We start from the raw sequence: 25793 nt of genomic DNA, 5'->3' as shown, positions 1-25793 counted from the left end.
GGCTGCAAGTACATTGGCTACATGCTAACGTCAGTGAAACGTAACCCCTGTTTCTCAGATGTTTATTTTTCCCAGATTTTGGCTCATATTCCTGCTGGAACACATCCAGTTGTGCTTAGAAGCTTTTATTTGCAGTCGAAAGTGTCTCTCTATACAGTCATTCCCTGGCTTCAAGTACACTGCTACATGTAGCTACATGCTAACATCAAATAAACATGTAATTTTGGTTGCTGATGGTAACGGCCGGGTCCATAATTCCTATTTGACGCGAAGCAACAGAGGGAAACATGTCATCTTGGCTGCAGATGTAGTTAATTTCTTCCGGATTTTGTATCATATTCCTGTCAGAACATGGCTGGTTGTGTTTAGAAGGGTTTTTTTGGGGTGATTCTTCACTGTAGAAAGTGCCACTGCAAGTACACTGCTAACGTTAAGGAAACATGTAATTGTGGCTGTCGATTTCCCCTAGATTTCTGATCATATTCCTTTTGGAACATGTCCAATTGTGTTTAGATGCTTTTATTGCTGCTTATTTTTCATGGTAGAAAGTGTCACAATACAGTCATTCTCCAGCTGCAAGTACACCGCTACATGTAGCTGAAGGCTAACATCCCGGAAATATGGTCTTGGTTATCAATTTCCTCCAGAGTTTGGATCACATTCCTGTTGGATCATGTGTGGTTGTGTTCAGAAGCTTATATTGGTGATTTTTAATCTGTGTTAATGTAGAAAGTGCTGCTATACTCTGTTACAGTCATTCCTTAGCTAGTACACTGCTACATTTAGGAACATGCTAACATCAGGAAAGCATGTCATCTTGGTTGCAGATGTTCATTCCTTCAGATTTATTATGGATATTTATCCTGCTGGAACATGTCTGATTTTGTTGACAGACTTTTATTGGTGGTATTCACGGTACAAAGTGTTGCTATTCTCCGCTAATGGACTTTTCTCAGGAGGGAGGCTAAAAGAGCGTCTCAGTAAAGGATGAACACTGGTGTTCTAGCACAGACAGTAAGATTTTTAAAACATTAAAGCATGTAAACATGTCCCAGTAGAAAACTTAAATGCAAGTATGAACCTGATGGTAATGAGCCTAACAGGTCCTCTTTAAGTGTCTCTCACATCATCTCTGCAGTTAGAGGTGATTAAAGTCTGAACAGCATGAAATAACCTCGTCCATCTCACGTCATCAGCACGCCGCATGGCTCCGCCTCTGTAGCTGCATGCTAGATCCACATCAGAGTGTGCTGTCTGTAAACCCTGCTACCATCTCTTCTTCTTCCCAGCGGAGGCCGGTGAGGCGGCGCTTTGAGTCTCCGGGGATGTACTCAGATGACGACGCCAACAGCGACGCCTCCAGCGCCTGCTCCGAGCGCTCGTACAGCTCGCGGAACGGGGGCATGGCGCCACACTTCCTGCGTCAGACGGAGGACGTGGCAGAGGTCCTGAACCACTGCGCCAGCGCCAACTGGTCTGAGAGGAAGGAGGGGCTGCTGGGACTGCAGAACCTGCTGAAGAGTCAGAGGATGCTCAGGTGGGTGTGGAGCAGTCCGTCAGTGGTTGGTGGTGACATCACGGGAGAAATTAAACCCAGAAACCTGTGACACGCATCAGAAATCTGCTTATAAACTGTCAGAAAGATCTTCAGTCGGTCTGAAATGATCAAACAATCTGCCGTGTGTTTGCTCCGCCAGCCGCGTGGAGCTGAAGAGGCTCTGTGAGATCTTCACCAGGATGTTTGCAGACCCTCACAGCAAGGTGAGAGGCGGCTGAGCTTCAGCAGCACACAGCATGATTCTCTCACACACACACACACACACACACACACACACACACACACACACACAGCAGCAGGCTGCACCCAGACCATGATGATGATGATGATGATGAACACGCCACAGTCAGAGTGACACTCACTGCTCACATGTCAGCACTAACTTGAAGACAAACTAACAGAGTGTGTTTTTTGTTGCATGCCTCCTCCTCCTCTTCCTCGCTGCTGCGGACTCTAACAAACACCAGAGAGTAAGTGTTTACTCACCTGACTCACCACAGTCCACCGTCCTGTCAGACTTCAGCAGCACCATTATATGTTTAACTCAAACGCAGCTACACTGACCTCCTCCTCCTCCTCCTCCTCCTCTTCCTCCCTCTCTCAGGTGTTCAGCATGTTCCTGGAGACTCTGGTGGACTTCATCACGCTGCACAGGGACGACCTGCAGGACTGGCTCTTCGTGCTGCTCACTCAGCTGCTGAAGAAGATGGGGGCCGACCTGCTGGGCTCTGTCCAGGCCAAAGTCCAGAAGGCCCTGGACGTCACCAGGTGGGCTGCCGGCCGGAAATAGAGAAATAGAAGCTGCAAAAATCAAAAATAAATGACAAGACAAATAAATGTGCTGAAATAAAATTATAATAAAATAAATTAATAATCTGATTTTAATATGCTTATTCATCTATTTACATGATGAATGAAAAAAAACTGGGGGAAACAAATAGAGGGGAAATACTATGACTAGATAAGATAAACAAAAAGTAATTGCATTTATAAAATAAATAAAAAGATGAATAAATAAATGTAAAAGTTCCTAGAAATAAATAAACAAATAAATAAAGTTGGGGAAGTAAATAGGAGGAAAATACAAAGGGAAAATAACAGAAATTAATTTAAAAAATACAAACATTTAAAAATAAAAAATACTTTAGAAAATAAATGTAATGTTAATTTAAACTGATTTAAAGATTCTTAAAGTAAATAAAAATAAATAATCAAGAAATAAATGAAGTTTGAGAGGTAAATAGGGGGTAAAATAATGAATAAAAAAACATTTAAAAATGATGAAATTGATTTTTTTTAATTAAATAAATAATGAATACAAAACAAATTTAAAATTAATAAATAGATAAAATTAAGAATAATAAATACAGTTAAAATAAATTTTAAAAAAAGAAAATTTTAAATTAATAAAATTAAGTAAATGATCAATAAATAAAGGTGGGAGAGTAAATGGGGGTAAAATACAGAGGGAAAATAATATGGAAATGAATAAATAAATGCATTTAAAAATTAAGTGGAATGAAATTATGAAAAATAAATACGAAACTAAATTTAAAAAAAATACATTTAAAATACAAACACAAAAAAAATGAAAAATTAAGAAAGTTATTGACAGAAAATAAATAGAGGAATTAATACAAAGGTAAATACTGTAAACTAAAGAAGTCAGTTAAAACACATTTTATCAATTGATTAATGCCGACATTAATTTTATATTTTTGTTGTTATATTTATTTATTGAGTCATTTATTCAGTTTTCTGCAAATATACTTCCTGCTTCTCCAGCGCTGCATCTCTTTGTATTTCCTGTTCCTCTGCAGAGAGTCGTTCCCGTATGAGCAGCAGTTCAACATCCTGATGCGTTTCATCGTGGATCAGACGCAGACGCCCAACCTGAAGGTGAAGGTGGCCATCCTGCGCTACATCGAGGCGCTCGCCCGCCAGATGGACCCGGCCGACTTCGTCAACTCCAGCGAGACGCGCCTCGCCGTGTCACGCATCATCACCTGGACCACCGAGCCCAAGAGCTCCGACGTCCGCAAGGTAGGAGGATGGGGCGGTACAGTGTGGCGTCTCAGTGTCACCTCCGTCTTCTCTCACAACTTTGTGTCCTTATTGTTTCTTTATTTGTACGTTTGGTTTCATTTTTCGTTTTCACGTCTTTTTTTTTTTTTTGTCCAATCGCCATTTCTTGTCCACCACACCCCCAGACCCTTCATAACTGGGCAGGGGAGGATTTCTCAGGCCGCCCCAGCACCGTGGCCTCTCTGCCTGGAGAGGGCAACCTGGAGGAGAGGTGCAAGCAGGTAGAATCTCCCCACGACAGCATGACGTCCTCTAACCCAGCCTGAGACTCTCAGGGACAGACAGGAAGCTGCTGGATGTCTTTCCAACGCTTTCCAACACTAACTGCTCGGAAAGGGAGAGTTCAGGTGTTTTAAAGTGTGTGAGGGACTCATCCACAGCCGGTGTGTGAGCTACAGGAGGTGACGATGAGTTTGGAGAAGCAGACAGGAGCACCGCACAGTCTCCTGCCTGTATGAGCATGAAAAAATGAGGGGGATCCGCTGTGGATAAGTTCCTCACACAACCTGAACTATCCCTTTAAATCAAGTTTTGAGGATGACGTCATGGTTCTGTTTGTGTTTGGTCGACTCTTGTCGTGGGTGAAGTCAGAAAGAGTGGACTCAGAACAGTCTGTGCATGACCTGCTGCAGTTTGACGTCTGAGACTAACCGACTGAACTAAACCTTTAACTCTCCTCCGTAAACCTCGACACGTGCGAGTTACCCTGACGAAGACTTGGGGTGGAAACTGCTTGTCCTGGCTTCTGCTTTAACGTTTGATATTTAATTTGAGTGGACATGCTGCACGTTCACTGCAACACACCTGCTTCTTAACACGGCGTGTACTCTCAGATTCACCTTCAAGGTGTTCCCTTCCTCTGGTTTCACTGGGTTTCTAAAGAGGAGTCAGCTGATCGCTCTTCGTCGCGCTCACGGCGGCAAAATCTCTGCAGTAAAAATATCCAAAATCTTCCAACTGACCCGTCGAACAGCTCGTGGGAGCAGCGGAGACACAGGTGGAGTTAAAGGTAATTAACGTGTGTGTAACGTGTGTGTAACTTGTGTGTGTGTGTGTGTGTGTGTGTGTGTGCAGGCAGCCCAGGTGGTGCTCATCGCACTGTTCGAGCTGAACACGCCGGAGTTCACCATGCTGCTGGGCGCCCTGCCCAAAACCTTCCAGGACGGGACCACCAAGCTGCTGCACAACCACCTGAGGAACGCCAGCGCCAACAGCGGCATCAGCATGGTAACACACACACACACACACACACACATACACACACATATATGCCACTCACATCTCCAGATGTCTGAAGCCAGGTGTGTGTGTTTCGTTGATTTGCAGGCGTCTCCCAGTAACTCTGCAGGCCGGACGCCTCCTCGGCAGCCCAGCAGCCGCAGCAGCCCTCTGACATCACCCACCAACTGCTCCCATGGCGGCCTCTCTCCCAGGTACGCCACACACTGCACCTGGAGCCCACAGACACTAAACACACTAATGTCTCTGTATCAGAGCTGTGTTTGATTTGATCCAACTGGCAGCTCACCTCCATCACCACCATGTATTCTGCATCACAAGGCTCTCAGAGCTACAGCGCCCCCGTCTGGCCACAGGCAGTACCTACATACAGCCTCCCTTCAACAGAGCAAATCTCATCTACGAAGTACAAACTTATGGTCATTTGCAAAAAACATTTTTGAAAGTAAATGAATAAATAAATACAGCACAAAACAACAGTATTTCAGCCCTTCAGGCTTGATCCCCCAAAATGACTCAATATATAAATTAATATGTCATTAAATGTACAAAAAAAATAATACTAAATTTTACATAACATAGATGTGATGTAAATTTATATTTTTATTTTCATTTGCTCATTTATTTATTCACCTTTGTTTATAAATCCCCTATTTGTTATTATTATTTATTAAGTTTTAAATTACATATTTATTTTTACATTTAATTTCTATTTTTTTAAAAATTATTTTTACATTAAAAAAATATTGTGTTTAGTTATTTATTGCTATACTATTTTTTCTTTGTAATTCCGCCTCATTTATTTCTGTTTTAATTTGCTTATTTATTTATTTACCTTTGTATTAATCCCCGTATTTATTTCTCTTTTCTCTCTTTATTTATTGTTGATTTATTTTATTAAATTTAATTAAATTAGAAATTAGTTACTTATTTTTGCATTTAATTTTTCTTAATACTAAATGTATTTTTAAATGTATTTTCCCCCTTATTTATTTCCTTAAACTTTCTTTCTTTTTTAATTTGCTTATTTATTTATTTACCTTTATATTAACCCCCTTATATATTTCTCTTTTCTTTGTTTATTTATTGTTTATTTATTTTATTAAATTTAATTAAATTAAAAAATAAAACTATTTATTTTTGCATTTAAATTTTCTTTATTCTAAATGTATTTTTAAATGTAAACTTTCTTTCTGTTTTAATTTGCTTATTTATTTGTTTACCCATATATTTATTCCCCTTTTTATTTCTCTTTTATTTATCGTTTATCTATTTTTTATTAAATTCTAAATTTAATGATCAGTTTTTGCATTTAGTTTTATTTATTTTAAATGTTTTTTTTTTATTTATTACTGCACTATCAAACTTTCTATCTGTTTCAATTTGCTTCTTTTTTTAATTCACCTTTTGGTCATGAATTGGGGAAATAAGGGGAAAATGCAAAGGGTGAATAATAAATAAAATTTAGAAAAAAAAATAAATTTTGAGTGAATGAAAAGTGCAATAACAAAACAAAAAGTTCATAAATAAAAGGGAAATTGAATTAATTCAACAGTAATTCACACCTACATTTATTTTTAATGAAATATTAATTAATATCAAGTCATTTACTTTTAGTTTTGGCAGCTTTTATCTCCCGTAGAGTTACACCTTAAATGATTTTCTGTTAATAACAGATTATTTTACGCCACATTAGAGTTTTACCAGCATGAAAGTGAAAACAGTGCTTCTCCTTATTTTCTCACATCTGTATTTTCTCTCTGGGCTGCTCTCCTCCCTTCCTACGTCTCTTCCTCCTCCTCTTCCTCCTCCCTCCGTCTCTTCCTCTTCCTCCCCGGCTGGTTGCAGTCGGCTGTGGGGTTGGAGCGCTGACGGGCTCTCCAAGTTCCCTCCTCCACCCTTCCCCTCCCCTCTCACTCCACCCACTGCCCACTCCTCCCTCAAGGCAGTGCGGCGAGCGTTCTCACCCAGGTAACCCCCACCCCCTCTCTTCCTCCTCCTCCCTGTCATGGGGTTTCACAGTACAGCTGTATGATGTGACCTTCCATTCTTGTGGGAAAAAAAAGGATGAACTAATTTGATTTTGGTGTTCAAAGATCAAGGTCTCTGTGACCTGGAGTTTGTTTCATTCTTGTGAACGCGATATCTCAATTTGTCAAATTTGGCACAAACGTCCACTTGAATTCAACAATGAACTGATAACATTTTGGTGGTTAAAGGTTAAAGTTCAAGGTCATTGTGACTTAGTTTGTCTCCTTCTTGTGAACGGAATATATCAAGATCTCCTTGAGGATGTTTCCTTAAAGTTGGCTCCAGTGTTCAGTTGGACTTCATGATTAACTTATTAAGTTTTGGTAGTCACAGGTCAAGTTCAAGGTCACTGTGACCTTGTGTCAATTTTATTCTCATGAACACGATACTTCAAAAAGGCCTTGATGACATTTCCTCAAATGTGGCACAAATGTCCACTTGGACTCAGTGATTGATTGGATTTTGGTGTTCAAAGGTCAAGGTCATTGTGACCTTGTGTGCGGCTCATTCTCGTTAACACAACATCTTCTTATAGGCCTTGAAGGAATTTCCTCAAATTTGGCACAAACGCAATATCTCAGGCTGTCAAATTTGGCACAAACATCCACTCAGACTCAAGCGCAAACTCATTAGATTTTGGTGGTCAGAGGTCAAGGTCACTGTGACCTTGTATCCGTCTCATTCTGGTAAACATGATATCTTAAGAAGACTTTGAAGTTAGCACAAATTTTCTTGTGGACTCAAAAAATAACGGACTAGATTTTGGTAATCAAAGGTCAAGGTCACTGTGACCTTGTGTCCGTCTCATTCTCGTTAACACAATATCTCAAAAATGCCTTGAGGACATTTCCTCAAATTTGGCACAAATGTCCACTTGGACTCAGTGATTGACTAGATTTTGGTGGTCTAAGGTCAAGGTCACTGTGACCTTGTGTCTGGCTCATTCTCGTAAACACGGTATCTTAAGAAGGCTTTGAAGTTAGCACAAATTTACTTGTGGACTCAAAAAAATAACTGACTAGATTTTGGTGGTCAGTCATCACGGTCAGTGTGACCTTGTGTCCATTTCATTCTCGTCATGCTCGACACGGCTACATGATTAGGAATGAAACAAATCCTCATCAGCTGACTGAAGCTGTTTCTCTTTGTGCTGTGAAACCTCTGAAACTCACCGACTGTCTCATCAGCCGTCACCTCTGCTGCAGCCATTTGTGCCTCCATCTGCTCAAACTGTCTCTCACTCTCCATTCGCTTGTTTCTGTTTTAACTCTCTCAGGTGAGAAAACATGTCGTCAGCGTCTCTGTGCTTGACTCACCTGTTCGTCTCTACCTTTGTCCACATGCACGGCTATGCACGTGCACTGTGCTGCGCAGACAGAGCGGACGGCAGTGCTTGAACTTTGAGTTTCGGACCTTTGAAGCTCTTCTGTTGTGTTTCTGAAAGTCTGGATAGTTTCAACACCAAAATATCAGTTTGGTCCATGTCTAGGAAAGTGTCCATGGCGACTGAGCCTCTGATCTGAAGCACCTTAGCGTCTGTAGGTCAGGCTCGTGAGGTTTAATCCTCCGAGATATAAAGTTTCCTCCAAGAGTCTTCAGGGATTGTTCCAAGCACCAAAGTCCCACATGATCATGTCCTGTTCCCCTCAGACTGTAGACCGTAAGTTGCCGTAGCAGAACACGCTCTCACGTCTCGTCTCGTCTCTCCCACGCTGCAGCATGCTGGAGTACGACAGTGAGAATCTGAACTCGGAGGAGATCTACAGCTCTCTCCGCGGCGTCACCGAGGCCATCCAGAACTTCAGCTTCCGCAGCCAGGAGGACCTGATGGAGCCGCTGAGGCGGGACGGCAAGAGGGACGGCATGGTGAGGACAAAGATGGACAGAGGAGGGCTGCAGCTAGTGTTTGTGTTGATGATTGCGTCAGTTGCATTTGGTGTGGGGGTGTACGTTAAAATTAATGGGGACGTATTTTTTGTGACGTGGCGTTCGTTGCCTGAAGGCATCGACCACACAAAGCATTTTGCAGGTCACAAAATCCGTTTCTGAGTGTGAGTGTGAGTATCTTTTACCGTCCAGTCATGTTAGCTAACGATGTCATGATGTTATCCTTCAGTCTGGAGTCGGAGCGTCCTCAGACTCCGACGTCGTTGGGGGAGGACGCACCGCCCTGGACAACAAGACGTCGCTGCTGAACACGCCGTCCCCGCGCTCCTTCGCCGGCCCGCGCTTCAGAGACTACAACCCGTACAACTACACGGACAGCATCAGCACGCTGGATAAAGCTGCCCTGAAGGAGGCGCTGTACGAGGACGCTGTGGAGCAGCTGCGAGACGGTGAGACCGCAGGAGCTCAGACGTCGACCTCACGTTGGCGTTTTGCTTTGTCGTCTTTTAAATGACATGTTTCTTTGCAGGCGGGAGACAAGAGTGCGTCGAGAACAAGATCGTGAGCCCCAAAAGCTTCCCAGGTAAACCCACGTCACATCATGGAGTCCTTTCCACAACGTGGCGTCTGTTTGTTGTAACCAAAGTAACACACACGTCCTCTTCCCGCAGCAGGACCCGCCGAGCAGCTGCAGCTGGTCGGCGAGCTGCTGAAGGAGCTCTCCCAGGGCCAAGGCGGGGAGCGGGGCCCCGAGGAGCGGCGGGGGACCCTGCTGGAGCTGCTGAAAGTGGCACGCGAGGACAGCCTGGTGGTGTGGGAGGAACACTTCAAGACCATGCTGCTGCTGCTGCTGGAGACGCTCGGAGACAAAGACGTAAGACCCCGAACACCTGTCTGATCCTCTGTGAGACGCTCTGTAGAGAACTGTGACCCTGAACGCACTCGTGTCTCCCTCAGCACACGATCCGGGCGCTGGCCCTGCGAGTCCTGAAGGAGATCCTGAGGAACCAGCCGGCCCGCTTCAAGAACTACGCCGAGCTGACCATCATGAAGACGCTGGAGGCTCACAAAGACTCGCACAAGGAGGTGAGGAGTCGAGCGTCCACACACTGTCTGACATCACAGTTCATTCACACACACACTGCAGACATGTTGTGACACAGAGCTGGCATCACGCTCTCCGTGGTCTGTGCAGGTGGTGCGTGCGGCAGAGGAGGCGGCCTCCACGCTGGCGGCCTCCATCCACCCAGAGCAGTGCATCAAGGTCCTGTGTCCCATCGTGCAGACGGCCGACTACCCCATCAACCTGGCCGCCATCAAGATGCAGACGAGGGCCATCGAACGCATCGCCAAGGAGCCGCTGCATCAGCTGCTGTCTGACATCATCCCCGGGCTGCTGCAGGTCGGACGCCATTTGTGGTCGATACAGTAGATGTTATGAGACGTACTCTGCAGACTGAGAGCGCTAACTCAACATGGTGTGATGTTTCAGGGCTACGACAACACGGAGAGCAGCGTGAGGAAGGCCAGCGTCTTCTGCCTCGTCGCCATCTACTCTGTGATTGGAGAGGAGCTGAAGCCGTACCTGGCTCAGCTGACCGGCAGCAAGGTGCGCTCACTTCCTGTCTCTCACTGAACGATAGGTTCTTGTCCTCGATGTTTTGTTAACAGTCCTGAGTACAGGAAAAATATAATAACATTTATGTATTTGTTTATTTATGCATGCGCCTTTTTTCATTTATCTGTGTTCTTTTATTTATTTTTTTCAGCATTTATTTTTCTTTGATTTATTTGTATCTGTGTTAATTTATTATTTAATCTGGTGTTTATTCCTACATTTATTTATTTAATTATTTACGTATTTACTTAATTAATCCTGTATTTATTTAAACATTAATTTGTTTATTTATTTAGTGTATTTATTCCTAGCCTTATTTAGTCATTTATTTAATATTTATTCCTACCTTTAATCATTTATTTAGTGTATTTATTTTTTATATTTATTTACTTATTCTGGTATTTTTTATACATTTCTAATTTTTTCCATATTTTTTTATTTTTTTATTTACTTATTCTAGTATTATTTATACATTTATAATTTTTCCATATTTTTTATTTATTTATTTATTTACTTATTCTGGTATTTCTTTATACATTTTTAATTTTTTCCATATTTTTTTATTTATTTATTTACTTATTCTGGTATTTATTTATACATTTATAATTTTTTCCATATTTTTTATTTATTTATTTATTTACTTATTCTGGTATTTCTTTATACATTTATAATTTTTTCTATATTTTTTATTTATTTATTTACTTATTCTGGTATTTATTTATACATTTATAATTTTTTTCATATTTTTTTATTTATTTATTTACTTATTCTGGTATTTATTTAGACATTTATAATTTTTTCCATATTTTTTATTTATTTATTTACTTATTCTGGTATTTATTTATACATTTATAATTTTTTCCATATTTTTTATTTATTTATTTACTTATTCTGGTATTTATTTATACTTTTTTCCATATTTTTTATTCATTTATTTACTTATTCTGGTATTTATTTATACATTTATAATGTTTTCCATATTATTTATTTATTTATTCATTCTGATATATATTTACACATTTATGTATTTTTTTCTATTGTTAGATATTTATTCAGTGTATTTATTGTGACAGTTATTTATTCAATCATGTATTTATTTGTTTTAGTGCCATATCTATTTACACATTTATTCATATAATTCTGTATATTAATTTATTTATTCCTTTATATATACCTACATTAATTCATCCATTTATTTATGTATTTATTTGTTTGTCTTTTTATCCCAGTATATTTTTTTATTTGTATATTTATACTTTTATGGGTTTTTCTTTCGTTATTTATTTATTTATTTATTGTATTTATTACACTTATTTATTAATTTATTTATATGTATATTTATTTATTTAAGTGCTGTATCTATTGAAACATTTCTGCATTTAATATGGTATTTATTTATTTATTTTTTTATTCTCATATTTATGCCTACACTTATTTATTTCTATATTTCTAGATTTATATATTGTGGTGTGGTTATTTATTTATTTATTCCGATATTTATGTAGACATGTATGTATTCCTGTATTTATTCCTACATTTATTTATTAATTTTTTTGTCTTAATTATACATTTATATTTTTTCCCATATTGATTTATTTATTTGTTCCTGTATTCAGAGGTGGAGTCGTCTAACCCTCCTCCTGTTCTCCTCCCTCAGATGAAGCTGCTCAACCTGTACATCAAGAGGGCTCAGACCTCCACCAGCAACAGCAGCAGCTCCTCCGACATCTCCTCCTACTAACTCCGCCCACGCCCAGCCCTCCTCCTCATCAACTTCATCACCACGTTTCATTCCATCAGACGACACAAAAAGGATCATGATTTAATCTAGATGTTCTGTGTAGGAGCAGGCGCCTCCTCCCATCCAGTCTCCTCCTGCTGAGGAAGATGAGGAGGTGCTTGTTTTTGGGAGGAAGGAGGCGGCTGAGACGTCCTCTGTCAGCGCTAGAGTCATGAGCCTTAAGACTTTTATCTTCCATGGATGGTAGGAACCTCTGTCTCCTCCTCTTCCTCCTCCTCCTCCTCGCTCCTGGGACCTGAGGTGAGTCTGCTCCTTCCTCTGAGCGCAGGAGCACCCTGTGGCTATATCAGTATTTGTACTCCTCTTTAGTATCCACGTGTTTAACGTCCACTTCAGACCTGACTGTGTATTGAATGTAAAGAGCTTTGAACCATGTTCCTCCTTCCTGAACTACTGCCTCATCCAACCTGGTGGATCAACCTTAAAGGAACACGTGAGGACGTTTGAGCCACAGAGAGCGGCGCCAGCGTCTTTAAAGGGTCCATCTGAACATTAATGTGTCACTGGTTTCTTAAAGTACAAGAGAAGAAGAACGAGTCTCCTTAATATAAAACATTTTAGCTTTAAAAGATCAAAATGTGAAGTTGATGTTAGTTTGCGTTGGATGATCATTTGGCTGGCCAATGATGTGAAGCACTACAGTGAGTTGATTTTGGGCCCAACGACCAGCACCAGGTTTTATTTAAAGGACAAATCATTTTACAGGTGTTAGAGGGTTTCATTTGCTCCGTGTGACGCCCATCAGGTCAATAACCAATTACAGATCTCAGTTTTTAAGCTTAATAGTAACTCACAGGGCTGGACCAAGCAGATTTAGCGCCCTGGGTGGGCTTCTGCTGGGGCCCCCGACCCTCCTGAAAAAATATAAAAAAATGTTTCATATATTACAAGGAATAAAAAATAAAGAGAAAATCAACCGAAATAACAAACAAATATAATTAACAAGGAACAACAGCTGGATGATGAAACATTTTTATGTTGAAATCAAATATAATTTTTAACTCGCAGTGCCGGACCTAGCAAATTCAGCGCCCTGGGCAAGCTTGTGGTGGGGCCCCGACCCCCCAACATCCAGAAAAAAAAATAAGACTTGTTATATACATTACAAACTAACCAAAGATAAAATAACAAACAAATGAAATGAACAAAGGAACAACAGCTGAATGATGAAACATTTTTATAGTGACGTAAAGTATGGTTTTAATTGTAACTTGCAGGGCCGGACCAATCAGATTTAGCGCCCAGGGCAAGCTTTCATTTGGGCCCCCAACATCCAGAAAAATCCCCAAAACCCAAATAACAAACAAATCTGATAAATAAACAATTAAAAAATGCAGTAAGTGCAAATTTGGGACTGAACAAGTCTGAACAAACGTGTTTACGTCTGTTCAATCCATCAAATTGGGAAAAAAACAGGGGCCATTTTAAGTCAGCTGATGTCAAATGTTTTGACTCGACCAGCGGACTTCACTAAAAGCCTGACGTTGTAAAACCAGCCGCTGGCGATTCGACCTAGCCTGGAAATCCAGACTCAGATCTAGAAAGATTTTGAGTCTGGCCCTCACCGATACACCCTTCCTACCCAAGGGGCGGCACTAACTGAGGCATATTAAATGCCACTGCATGCAATTGGATAGCACGATAGCCAATCAGAGCAAAAGGCGACCAGTGGGGCTAACTGATATATTATGCTTTTGCCGTATGCTGTCGGCAAAACGGCAAAAACGTCCTTCCTGGAAGCGAAGGCTTCTAGGGCAGTCTTCTGTTCCTCTCTCAAGGAAAAAGATAGTTGGCTTAGCGTTTCTTCCAAAGCTAAACTGAATGGACGCGGTCCTTCTGCAGCTGCCATCTTGGCCGTTTACTTAATGTACAGTTACATTATTAACGTAAAGTTACAGAGGTTAGGTTTGGGAAAACAAACATGGTGATGACGAACCTTTAAAAGACTCAAAGTTCACCAAGCGAAAGTCTGGTTTTTTGTGACCCATCGACCACCCAACTTGCCACCCTTGCACGACCACTTGGTAGCGCTTCCTTGTTTAACGTCGTCGCCACATCGGTCCCGTTATCGCAGCCTTATAAAGTTCGTGGGATAAGTATGAATTTGCGTGCGTTACTTTTCGTAGGAAAACATACGAAAAATTTGTGAGACCAGGATGCCAGTTCCACAGGATGTGGATTTATCACTTCCTGCCCTTCGTCTGAAATTTGCACGTCACAATAGTTACGTCTTTTTTTTTTTCAGTTTTTTAATAGTATTACAGACACAAGTAAACAAATTTAAACAGGATAATAAACATTTTCCACTTCTTTCAAATTCCCTCAAATTTAATTTCCTGAACCCTCTTTCATATTATTAAACTATTTTCATTACAACATATAGCCACAAATTCTGCATTCATTTTGAGATTGAAATTTAAATTCACATTGTGACGTAACTATGATGCATAAAACTAGAAGAATATTCTCGAATTTTTACCAGTAAGACCAGTAAGGTGTTGTTGGACCAAACACATTTAAACAATGTCATTGAAAAATACAACAGCTGTTAAAACTATTAAAATGTTTATTTGTAAATTAAAACAATCGTGAATTTAATTGATTTAAATGTAAACTTTACCTGATGAGCGTCACATGGATCTGATTCGTCACCTCTGTACATATTTCAATAAATGAATCATACGGTGGATTTTTAATCGATTTCTAGTGACTCAGCTGAGAAATAACAGTTTTATGATTTTTAGATAAACGCAATCAAACCACTGAAGGACGGCCGAGATGTTTCGTCTCTGCCGTCTCAGAGCGATGTGAAGCTAACGGCCCAGTCGTGTCCAAACTGGGAGTTCATTGGTTTAGATGTCTGCTGTCTTACAGGCTGTCGAGTCAACACTACTGTGATCTGTTAAGTCTCATTCCAAAATACTGTAATATATCTTATGTGTTATATATTACACCTCAAAGGTCATTTAAAGGTCAATATCAAGGTGTCAGAGACAGTATCAGTGTAACTGCTGCTGACAGTGTGTTCTTCTGAATCAGTTGTTCCTAAATTGAATGTAAATCACTACGACCTTTAAAATGTGAAATATTTGAGCAAACGGGCAAAAATGTACGGAGGACCAAAGATGACGCAGTTATCAATAAATAAATAGATAAATAAATTTATTTTAAAAATACGGGGATTAATAAAAAAGTAAATAAATTATACATAACAAATAAATGCTGAAATAAATGCAAAATAATTAATGTAAAAATAGATTTAAATAAATGGATAAATGCATAAATTAATTAGATAATTAAACAGAACAAAAATAAATGAATATATTGATTTTATTTCTTTACTTTTCCACAATTAAAATTATTTATGCATTTATTTATTTCTATATATTTATGTATTATTTTATTTATTTAGATTTTGTTTATTAATTTTAATCCCTGTATCTATTTATTGAGTTATTTACTGATGCGTTTGTCATACTTGGTCCTCCGTATGCCGTCAATCAGACAGAAGGACTGACAATCTGAATGATTGGCTGCTACTCAAAGCGAAGTGATGAATTGTGCCAGCGTAACTTAAAGTCAAGCGGACGATGAAAGAGAGCGCGTGATGTTCGGACATTAGCAATAAACTCTGAGAAATCCAGCGTGGATTTTAAACGTCGCAGCACTGTAAGAATCTGCACGTGTTCTCCCGTGAGACGCTCTCGCTCGTCAGTGTACAGACGTGTCCTCGTGTTTTTATAAAGTGCACCTATAATGAAATGTTACTGCTGCTTATTATAACACTAACTAACGCGCCTAACAACTCCAACGTGCGGCCGCGGCTCAACAGGAAGCCGCCGTTACCACGACCAAAACGTACTGACTGAAGTATTTAAAGTTTCCTGGTGGTTGAAAGGAACGCTACAGAGGAGGGTGACGTCGTGTTTAAGTAAAGATTTCAGGAAATACGATATGAGATGAGAATGTTGATGCCACCTTCATGTTTGGACACTAAATATGAAGCTGCCGCCTGTTAGCTTAGCTTAGCTTAGCTTAGCTTAGCATAAAGACAAAGGGGGAAATTTGCACCACTGAAGTTTCTTCTTCTAAAGCCTGACAGGTCCTCTGTACTGCAGCTTGTTCAGAACCTGGTGTCAAAATGATTTCGACAACCTGAATTTTTTTCACAATTATTTTACTGTATCAGCCATTATTTAAAAAAAGAAAGGTATTTATTTGACAAGGCAAATAAAACACAACAGCAATTGGACAAAAAAGAACAAAAGAACAATTAGACAAAAATGGAAAAAAAAACCAAATTGGTTAAAAATGGGGGGAAAAAATTAATAAAAAAAAACAATTGGACAAAACTGGAAAAAAATACATAAAATAAAAACAATTGGACAAAAAAAGAAACATAAATAAAAACAAACAATTGGACAAAAATAAAAAAAATGTAAATATTTAAATACAAAAATAAAGAATAAAAAAAATTCAAATTCTTCGGATCTTTCAGTAAAAATAAATAAATAAATAATTACACTGAAAATGAAAATTTGACAGATGGAGCACATTTAGAGTTTTATATGATCCCAGTGTTCACTACAGCAATTTTTTCCCCCATTTCGTGCTGTGTTGAGCTGCTTTTTCTTTTATTTGTTTATTTTTAGTAAACTTAGATTAAAAAAATCATTGTGATCAATTTTATGCGTATAGAATAATTAAAAATAATGAAAAAATTTGTCTGATGAACAGCCCAAAGACTATCACTATCTACAAAAAAGAAACTATAAAATTTAGTATTTATTTTTTACTTAAATGCCTGCTCACTTTTTGTCAAACAGCCAGTAAATAAATGAACGTATTCTTACAGATTTAGGATTACGGCAACATTTTGGGTGCACATGAGAATATTTAAAGTGAATGTATAAAATAGACTGAATGTTAATTTGGGTGATTCTTCAACTGTTGTAATCTTTGTGTCTCTGGCAGAAATAAGAAGATCGTAAAAAACATTGTATTTGTTATTATTATTGCACAACCAAAGGAATATTAAAAAAAACAACTAAATGATAATCAGTTATTATTTTTATGATATTAAAAGTGGCCTTTTCTGTGTGGTTTGTTTTTGTCCCTGGGACTGTTTAAACATTCAACCCTGTGTAATTTTGTTTCCAGACTTTATGCTAAGCTAAGCTAAGCTAAGCAGCTAATAGCGTCATATTTACCATAAAGACGTCCCGACCAAAAAGCCAGAAGAACTGTTGGCATTGTACGTTTCTGCAAACCACTGATTTGTTTGCAGGAGCATTAAATGCCGACCGTTCCTTTTGGCGCCTGGCGTGAGACATGATCGTGGCATCCGTGTGAACGTCACTAAGAACAATCGTAGTTCCCTACACATGTCTTTAACGCGACGTGTCAACCCTGTAAAGTTTAGGATGCTGTTACTGAATATTTCCAGGCCTTATTTAATCTCCTCAGACGCACTCGGACTGTTAACGTACTGTACCGCCGCCCGTCGTCTCCTCTCAGCGTGAGAATGTGACGGCACGATGAGCGTTGACCTCTGGACTGAATGTTGAAGTCTCCTGCTGCGGCTCGTCGTCCTCCGGCGATCGGCCACTGAAAGTCATCTCCCTTTACTCTTTGTACAGTGTGACTTAAAACTACAACTTGGAAACTACGTCCGCATGTGCACTTCCTGTCCAGGAATCTGAACGTGTTGCCATCGAGGCGACTCCAAATTTACAGCCGTACTTTGATTTCCTGTGCCTTTGGGTGTAAACTACTAACCTGTACTAACACTACGACTAGCTGCGTCTGACGGCGCTGACGTCAGACGCAGTGATGTCACTGAGCTGGTGGTGACATGGCGACGCCGCTCACGGTGCATGGCTCCCGTTTGTTTTTGAGTTGACGAGTTTTATTTCATGCTCTACGATATTTATGTTTTCTCTTTTCCCCGTGTATGACTGTACATATATTTACATGTTTGGTTCTCTTTCACCCCGATAGAACTTTACACAACTTATAAATAAACTATCAGACTTCTACTGACGTCTCCGTCTTTGTTTATCACAACAACAACATTTATTTATGTTTACACAACTTATAAATAAACTATCAGACTTCAACTGACGTCTCTGTCTTTGTTTATCACAACAACAACATTTATTTATGTTTACACAACTTATAAATAAACTATCAGACTTCAACTGACGTCTCTGTCTATTTATATCGAAAGGTAGGTAGATTGTTTGGGAGGTATATAGATCGAGGTAGACCAATAGGTAGATAGGTAGATCAGTAGGTAGGCAGGTAGATAAATAGGTAGGCAGGTAGATAAATAGGTAGCTCTTTGGGAGGTACATGGATCGATAGGTTGGTAGGTAGATAGATCGATAGGTAGGTAGATCAATAGGTAGCTCATCGGGGAGGTACATAGATCGATAGGTAGATAAATAGGTAGATAGATTAATAGGTAGCTCGTTGGAGAGATACGTAGATAGATTAGTAGGTAGGTAGATTGATAGATACCTCTTTGAGGAGGTACATGGATCGATAGGTTGGTAGGCAGGTAGATCAATAAGTAGGTAGGTAGACTAATAGACAGCTCATTGGAGAGACACGTAGATTGGTAGGTAAGTAGGTAAACTGATAGGTAGCTCTTCTGAGAGGTACATGGATTGATAGGTAGATAGATCGATAGGTAGGTAGATCAATAGGTAGCTCATCGGGGAGGTACATAGATCGATAGGTAGATAAATAGGTAGATAGATTAATAGGTAGCTCGTTGGAGAGATACGTAGATAGATTAGTAGGTAGGTAGATTGATAGATACCTCTTTGAGGAGGTACATGGATCGATAGGTTGGTAGGCAGGTAGATCAATAAGTAGGTAGGTAGACTAATAGACAGCTCATTGGAGAGACACGTAGATTGGTAGGTAAGTAGGTAAACTGATAGGTAGCTCTTCTGAGGTACATGGATTGATAGGTAGATAGATCGATAAGTAGGTAGATAGATCAATAGGTAGGTAGGTAGATCAGTAGGTAGGTAGATCAATAGGTAGGTAGGTAGATCAGTAGGTAGGTAGATCAATAGGTAGATAGATCGATAAGTAGGTAGATAGATCAATAGGTAGGTAGGTAGATCAATAGGTAGATAGATCAATAAGTAGGTAGGTAGATCAATAGGTAGATAGATCAATAAGTAGGTAGGTAGATCAATAGGTAGTTCGTTGGGGAGGTACATGGATCGATAGGTAGGTAGATGGACTGATTTTACTTTTACTGCTAACTACATGAAGCTGTTACGTTACCTACATGAGGGTGAGTATACTCAAGTACTTTAAATACTGATACTTTATTACTTTAACTACACAAAGCCTTTAATACTTAAGTACTTTTTTACTGCTGATACTTTAAATGAAGTTGTTAACACTTAAGTACTGTTAGCTAATACCTGTGTACTTTAACTACATGAGGCTGAGAATACTAAAGTATTTTAACTACATGAAGCTGAGAATACTAAAGTACTTTAACTACATGAGGCTGAGAATACTAAAGTACTTTAACTACATGAAGCTGAGAATACTAAAGTACTTTAACTACATGAAGCTGAGAATACTAAAGTACTTTAACTACATAAAGCTAATTATACTGCAGTATTTTAAACACTCGAACTACACAAAGCTGACGATACTTGAAGTTTAGCTTCAGGACTTTTACCTGTCGTGTTGTTGTTCAGGTACTTTTACTCCAGCACAGTATGTCAGTACTTGTTCCAGTGTCTGTGTGGCTCCTGTGGTAGAAACTAGACATGTGAACTCTATTTCCCAGGTGACCTTGCAGGATGAGTTCCAGGTGTTGTGTATCAGGAGTCATCAGTGAGACAAAGGTGTGTGTGTGAGCAGACTCTGCACAGCAGCTTCAGCGTCACAGACACACACACACACACACACACACACACACACACACACACATACATTCACATCACTGTGAAGGTCATCTGAGAGGTTAGTCATTTAATCTATTGACTATTTACATGTAGTTTAAATAAAGCTGGTGTGTTTAATCTCCTGACTGTAGGTTCAGTCACAGTGGAGTCAGAGTTTAGAGAGTGACCAGCAGATGGCGCTCTGTACTTTCTCTCTGCTGTGATGTCACTGCTCAGGGTTATTTATGAACTATGGGTAAATATGTCCCTTTGACAGATTCTCAGTGTTTCACAGTTTGATTTTCACTCATGAATCAGTTTTAATGTTTCTGATTTGTATGTCAGTGATTTGGACACATTTTGGGCAGATTATTTCCTGTGTGTGACATCATTTTTAACTATTGTCTGTCTGTACTGTCTCATATTTTAAGTTCCATTGTTTGAAATGTTGTTTTCATAACTCTGTGCAGCAGAAAGATGCAAAAACTACATTTGTAACTGAGGTTCGGCTCGTTCTGTTACACTGATTCCCAACCTGAGGGTCCTGGCCCCCCACTAGGGGCCGCCAGAGCCTCATGAAGGGCTGCAAGGCCTTCTTGATTTGAACAGGTGTAAGGACATTTTTAAAACATATTCATGTCTACGAGAAAAACTAAATCAAACAGTAGATTATTATTGAAGATATAAACTTAAAGTGTATTTATATGATTCAGGATGAGGCTGTTGAACAGAGGGTGAAGGCTCTGTAAATATCACCTGTGATCACAGCTTTGCCTTCACCTTATATTGGGACACCTTTCTGTGTTTATACAAATGAAATGTAATATACCAAGGAGAAAGATAATGACATCAGACACACAAAACAACCACAAAGAGACACAAAATGACTAAGAAGAGACACAAAACACTGATAAAGAGACACAAAACAATGACAGACACACAAAATGACTAAGCAGAGACACAAAGCAACTTTAAAAAGACAAAACAACCACAAAAAGACAAAAAATAACTGCAAAGAGACAAAAACAGCTATAAAGAGACACAAAACAACCACAAAGAGACACAAAACAACTGCAAAGAGACAAAAACAGCTATAAAGAGACACAAAATAACTGCAAAGAGACAAAAAACAGCTACAAAGAGACAAAAAACAACTGCAAAGAGACACAAAATAACTGCAAAGAGACAAAAACAGCTATAAAGAGACACAAAACAACCACAAAGAGACACAAAACAACTGCAAAGAGACACAAAACAACCACAAAGAGACACAAAATAACTGCAAAGAGACAAAAACAGCTATAAAGAGACATAAAATAATTGCAAAGAGACAAAAAACAGCTACAAAGAGACAAAAAGCAACTGCAGAGACACAAAGTAACTGCAAAGAGACAAAAACAGCTACAAAGAGACACAAAACAACCACAAAGAGACACAAAATAACTGCAAAGAGACAAAAAAACAGCTACAAAGAGACACAAAACAACTGCAAAGAGACACAAAATAACTGCAGAGACAAAAAACAGCTATAAAGAGACACAAAACAACCACAAAGAGACACAAAATAATTGCAAAGAGACAAAAACAGCTACAAAGAGACACAAAACAACCACAAAGAGACACAAAATAACTGCAAAGAGACAAAAAAACAGCTACAAAGAGACACAAAACAACTGCAAAGAGACACAAAATAACTGCAAAGAGACAAAAAACAGCTATAAAGAGACACAAAACAACCACAGAGACACAAAATAACTGCAAAGAGACAAAAACAGCTACAAAGAGACACAAAATAACTGCAAAGAGACAAAAAACAGGTACAAAAAGACACAAAACAACTGCAAAGAGACAAAAAACAACTGCAAAGAGACACAAAACAACTGCAAAGAGACAAAAAACAGCTACAAAGAGACACAAAACAACTGCAAAGAGACACAAAATAACTGCAAAGAGACAAAAAAACAGCTACAAAGAGACACAAAATAACTGCAAAAAGACAAAAAACAGCTACAAAGAGACAAAAAACAACTGCAAAGAGACAAAATAACTGCAAAGAGACAAAAAACAGCTACAAAGAGACACAAATCAGCAAATAAATAACATAAAATAAAATAATAAACAAAGATGTCGCCCATAAACATAATAAATAAACAAAACAATAACAAAAACAAAACAACACAAAGCCAGCACACGGTCTGTGTGTCTTGTAGTAGAGGTGGTGGGGCCTTTTTTTTTATATCTGTGCCCAGGGGCCTGTTGTCTCCTGATCCACCCATGTCCTCACTGAGGAGAGAAATTAAAGGCACCAGACATTCTGTCCACGACATCTGTTGTCTCTGTTCAGGTGACTAAAGTGAGACGCTCAGGTGGACGTCCTGAGACGCTCAGGTGGACGTCCTGAGACACTCAGGTGACCGTCCTGAGACGCTCAGGTGGACGTCCTGAGACGCTCAGGTGGACGTCCTGAGGCGCTCAGGTGGACGTCCTGAGGCGCTCAGGTGGCTGTCCTGAGACGCTCAGGTGCCTGTCCTGAGACGCTCAGGTGGACGTCCTGAGACGCTCAGGTGACCGTCCTGAGACGCTCAGGTGAGGAGGTGGATGTTAACCTAATGAAGATGGCGTCCCTGCGGCGCTGATCTGATGTGATGGAGCCGTGCTGGTCATTACAGCTGGACGCTGTGGTTTACAGGCTGCTCTCCAACACTGTATAAATCTTTAAACACGTCCCTGGATCACTGGCTCCTAATGGGCCGTTTCATTGGTGGATCAAAGCGGGGCGGCGGCGGCGGTCCTCCCTGCCGTCAGTCCTTGAAACGGCTTTGTTAGCATCTCTCAGCGGTGGCCGTGTGTCGTCGCAGAGGCCTGCCTGTTTCATCAGTATGCACACGCTCTTGAAAATTAATTTCATTAAAGGCCCTCTGTTTGCAGCCCCCCTCCTCCTCCTCCTCCTCCTCCTCCACCTCCACCTCCACCCGCGCAGCTCCTCCTGTTTAAAGGCCTCATAGTGTATGATTAGCGCGCATTTCCCCAACCTGGCTGGGAGTGGCGGCTGGGTCGGGAGGTCGTGCAAATGAAAGAGAACAACTTCATTGTGAGATGACTGGCCCATAAATCATCGGCCGTTTTCTATAAATCACGGCAGATGGCAGGGAGCGAGCCCGGGCTCATGGGAGCTCGTTGCTGCCCCTGTGCATGATGGGAAGGGCCGGGCTTAGCTGCGGCGGAGGCTGGCAGAAGCGCGGGGTCACTTCCAGTTTGCGGAAGACGTGAGGTGCTGGTGGAGGCGCCGCAGCTCCGCCCGGCCTCACCTGATGAGATTCAGACCTCGGAGGTCCGCGTGCTGCACCTCGCCACGCTGCCCTCCGTTTAACAGGTCTAATGTGGCTGCTTAATATGGAGACAACTTCATCCCCCTGTCGTCCCCGAGCTGCGCTGAGACCTGTCAGGTTGACACTAAATGTCCGCCCAGGAGGGGAGATCTGCCAGGCCCACTCACACCTTCATTATTCATCATGATTATTTAACAGAGCAGGATCCACCCGCACTGCAGCCGCTCGCTCTGCTGCAACCGCCCCGCTCCACGTGGACATGCTGCCGTTACATACCTGACTCAAGTTTCTGCTTCAGCTCTCATCAGGAGGGTTTATAATCAGTTAATCAGGGTTCATGCTGATCCTTAAAACGTCTCACATGTAGTGTTTGATATTACAGGTCTTCTTACAATGTCTGCAGTTGTCGAAGGGGAGGTGCTGAGTTTGATCTGGAACAGGCGGCATGGAGGACACACACATCCAAAAACCAATATTAAGACACATTATGTTTAAAGGAATGGCATGTAATATGTTAGAAGACACAACATGACCTCAAAGAGACACAAAATGACCTCAAAGAGACACAAAATGACCTCAAAGAGATACAAGTTGACCTCAAAGAGACACAAAATGACCTCAAAGAGACACAAAATGATCTCAAAGAGATACAAGTTGACCTCAAAGAGACACAAAATGACCTCAAAGAGACACAAAATGACCCCAAAGAGACACATGACCTCAAAGAGACACAAAATGACCTCAAAGAGATACAAGTTGACCTCAAAGAGACACAAAATGACCTCAAAGAGACACAAAATGACCCCAAAGAGACACAACATGACCTCAAAGAGATACAAGTTGACCTCAAAGAGACACAAAATGACCTCAAAGAGACACAACATGACCTCAAAGAGACACAAAATGACCCCAAAGAGACACAACATGACCTCAAAGAGACACAAAATGACCCCAAAGAGACACAAAATGACCTCAAAGAGACACAACATGACCTCAAAGAGACACAACATGACGTCAAAGAGACACAAAATGACCCCAAAGAGACACAACATGACCTCAAAGAGACACAAAATGACCCCAAAGAGACACAAAATGACCCCAAAGAGACACAACATGACCTCAAAGAGACACAAAATGACCCCAAAGAGACACAAAATGACCTCAAAGAGACACAACATGACCTCAAAGAGACACAAAATGACCACAAAGAGACACAACATGACCTCAAAGAGACACAAAATGACCCCAAAGAGACACAAAATGACCTCAAAGAGACACAAAATGACCCCAAAGAGACACAAAATGACCACAAAGAGACACAACATGACCTCAAAGAGACACAAAATGACCCCAAAGAGACACAAAATGACCCCAAAGAGACACAAAATGACCACAAAGAGAGACACAACATGACCTCAAAGAGACACAAAATGACCTCAAAGAGACACAACATGACCACAAAGAGACACAACATGACCTCAAAGAGACACAAAATGACCCCAAAGAGACACAAAATGACCACAAAGAGACACAACATGATCTCAAAGAGACACAAAATGACCCCAAAGAGACACAAAATGACCCCAAAGAGACACAACATGACCTCAAAGAGACACAGAATGACCACAGAGACACAAAATGACCCCAAAGAGACACAACATGACCTCAAAGAGACACAACATGACCTCAAAGAGACACAAAATGACCACAGAGACACAAAATGACCCCAAAGAGACACAACATGACCTCAAAGAGACACAAAATGACCTCAAAGAGACACAAAATGACCACAGAGACACAACATGACCTCAAAGAGACACAAAATGACCCCAAAGAGACACAAAGTGACCCCAAAGAGACACAAAATGACCCCAGAGACACAAAATGACCACAGAGACACAACGTGACCTCAGAGACACAAAATGACCCCAAAGAGACACATGACCTCAAAGAGACACAAAATGACCTCAACCTCAATTCCCCCTTAAATTTCCCCTTAAGTAGCTTAAACACGTTTTATGCTTCTGTGCTGGGGATAGGTATGGCTGGAGGCATTATGTTTTCAGGTTGGAGGAAATTTCTTTATATTTGGCGCAAACGTCCACTTGGACTCAATGACGAACTAATTTGATTTTGGAGGTCGTAGGTCAAAGTTCAAGGTCGTTGTGAACTCAAATGTCTCTTTTTAATGTGATATCTCAAATACCCGGAGGAATTCTTTTTCAAAATTGGCACAAACGTTCTCCTGGACTCAACGATGAAGTGATTAGATTTTAGTGGTCGAACACCAAAAGTCAAGATCACTTTTTTTTTTTTTTTTTTT

At 40.3% G+C, this 25793-nt stretch overlaps 1 protein-coding gene and 1 long non-coding RNA gene across 29 annotated transcripts in view; both read left to right on the top strand.

Annotated features, from left to right (window-relative positions):
• LOC117250182 (CLIP-associating protein 1-B-like) overlaps positions 1–13355 on the top strand; it is a 62617-nt gene extending 49262 nt beyond the window's left edge. For 11 of the 28 annotated variants that reach the window (XM_078165845.1, XM_078165844.1, XM_078165831.1 and 8 more), the window contains 16 exons: positions 1290–1537; positions 1698–1761; positions 2163–2326; positions 3379–3601; positions 3769–3864; positions 4718–4870; positions 4970–5076; positions 6731–6853; positions 8632–8779; positions 9030–9249; positions 9330–9383; positions 9472–9674; positions 9758–9886; positions 9996–10202; positions 10293–10409; positions 12076–13355. In XM_078165845.1, the coding sequence (XP_078021971.1) occupies positions 1290–1537; positions 1698–1761; positions 2163–2326; positions 3379–3601; positions 3769–3864; positions 4718–4870; positions 4970–5076; positions 6731–6853; positions 8632–8779; positions 9030–9249; positions 9330–9383; positions 9472–9674; positions 9758–9886; positions 9996–10202; positions 10293–10409; positions 12076–12159 (2340 nt within the window). In that variant the 3' untranslated portion in view covers positions 12160–13355. The remainder of the gene's footprint in view (positions 1–1289; positions 1538–1697; positions 1762–2162; positions 2327–3378; positions 3602–3768; positions 3865–4717; positions 4871–4969; positions 5077–6730; positions 6854–8631; positions 8780–9029; positions 9250–9329; positions 9384–9471; positions 9675–9757; positions 9887–9995; positions 10203–10292; positions 10410–12075) is intronic. The other 17 variants (XM_078165852.1, XM_078165851.1, XM_078165850.1 and 14 more) reach the window with 9 other exon arrangements.
• Positions 13356–20112: 6757 nt separating this feature from the next.
• LOC117250118 (uncharacterized) overlaps positions 20113–25793 on the top strand; it is a 46376-nt gene continuing 40695 nt past the window's right edge. The window contains exon 1 of the long non-coding RNA XR_004501059.2: positions 20113–20220. This is a non-coding gene — a long non-coding RNA (uncharacterized LOC117250118). The remainder of the gene's footprint in view (positions 20221–25793) is intronic.

The sequence above is a fragment of the Epinephelus lanceolatus genome, chromosome 24, assembly GCF_041903045.1.
Source record: "Epinephelus lanceolatus isolate andai-2023 chromosome 24, ASM4190304v1, whole genome shotgun sequence".
NCBI classification, from domain to species: domain Eukaryota; kingdom Metazoa; phylum Chordata; class Actinopteri; order Perciformes; family Serranidae; genus Epinephelus; species Epinephelus lanceolatus.
This window is presented reverse-complemented; position numbering and strand designations above follow the sequence as displayed.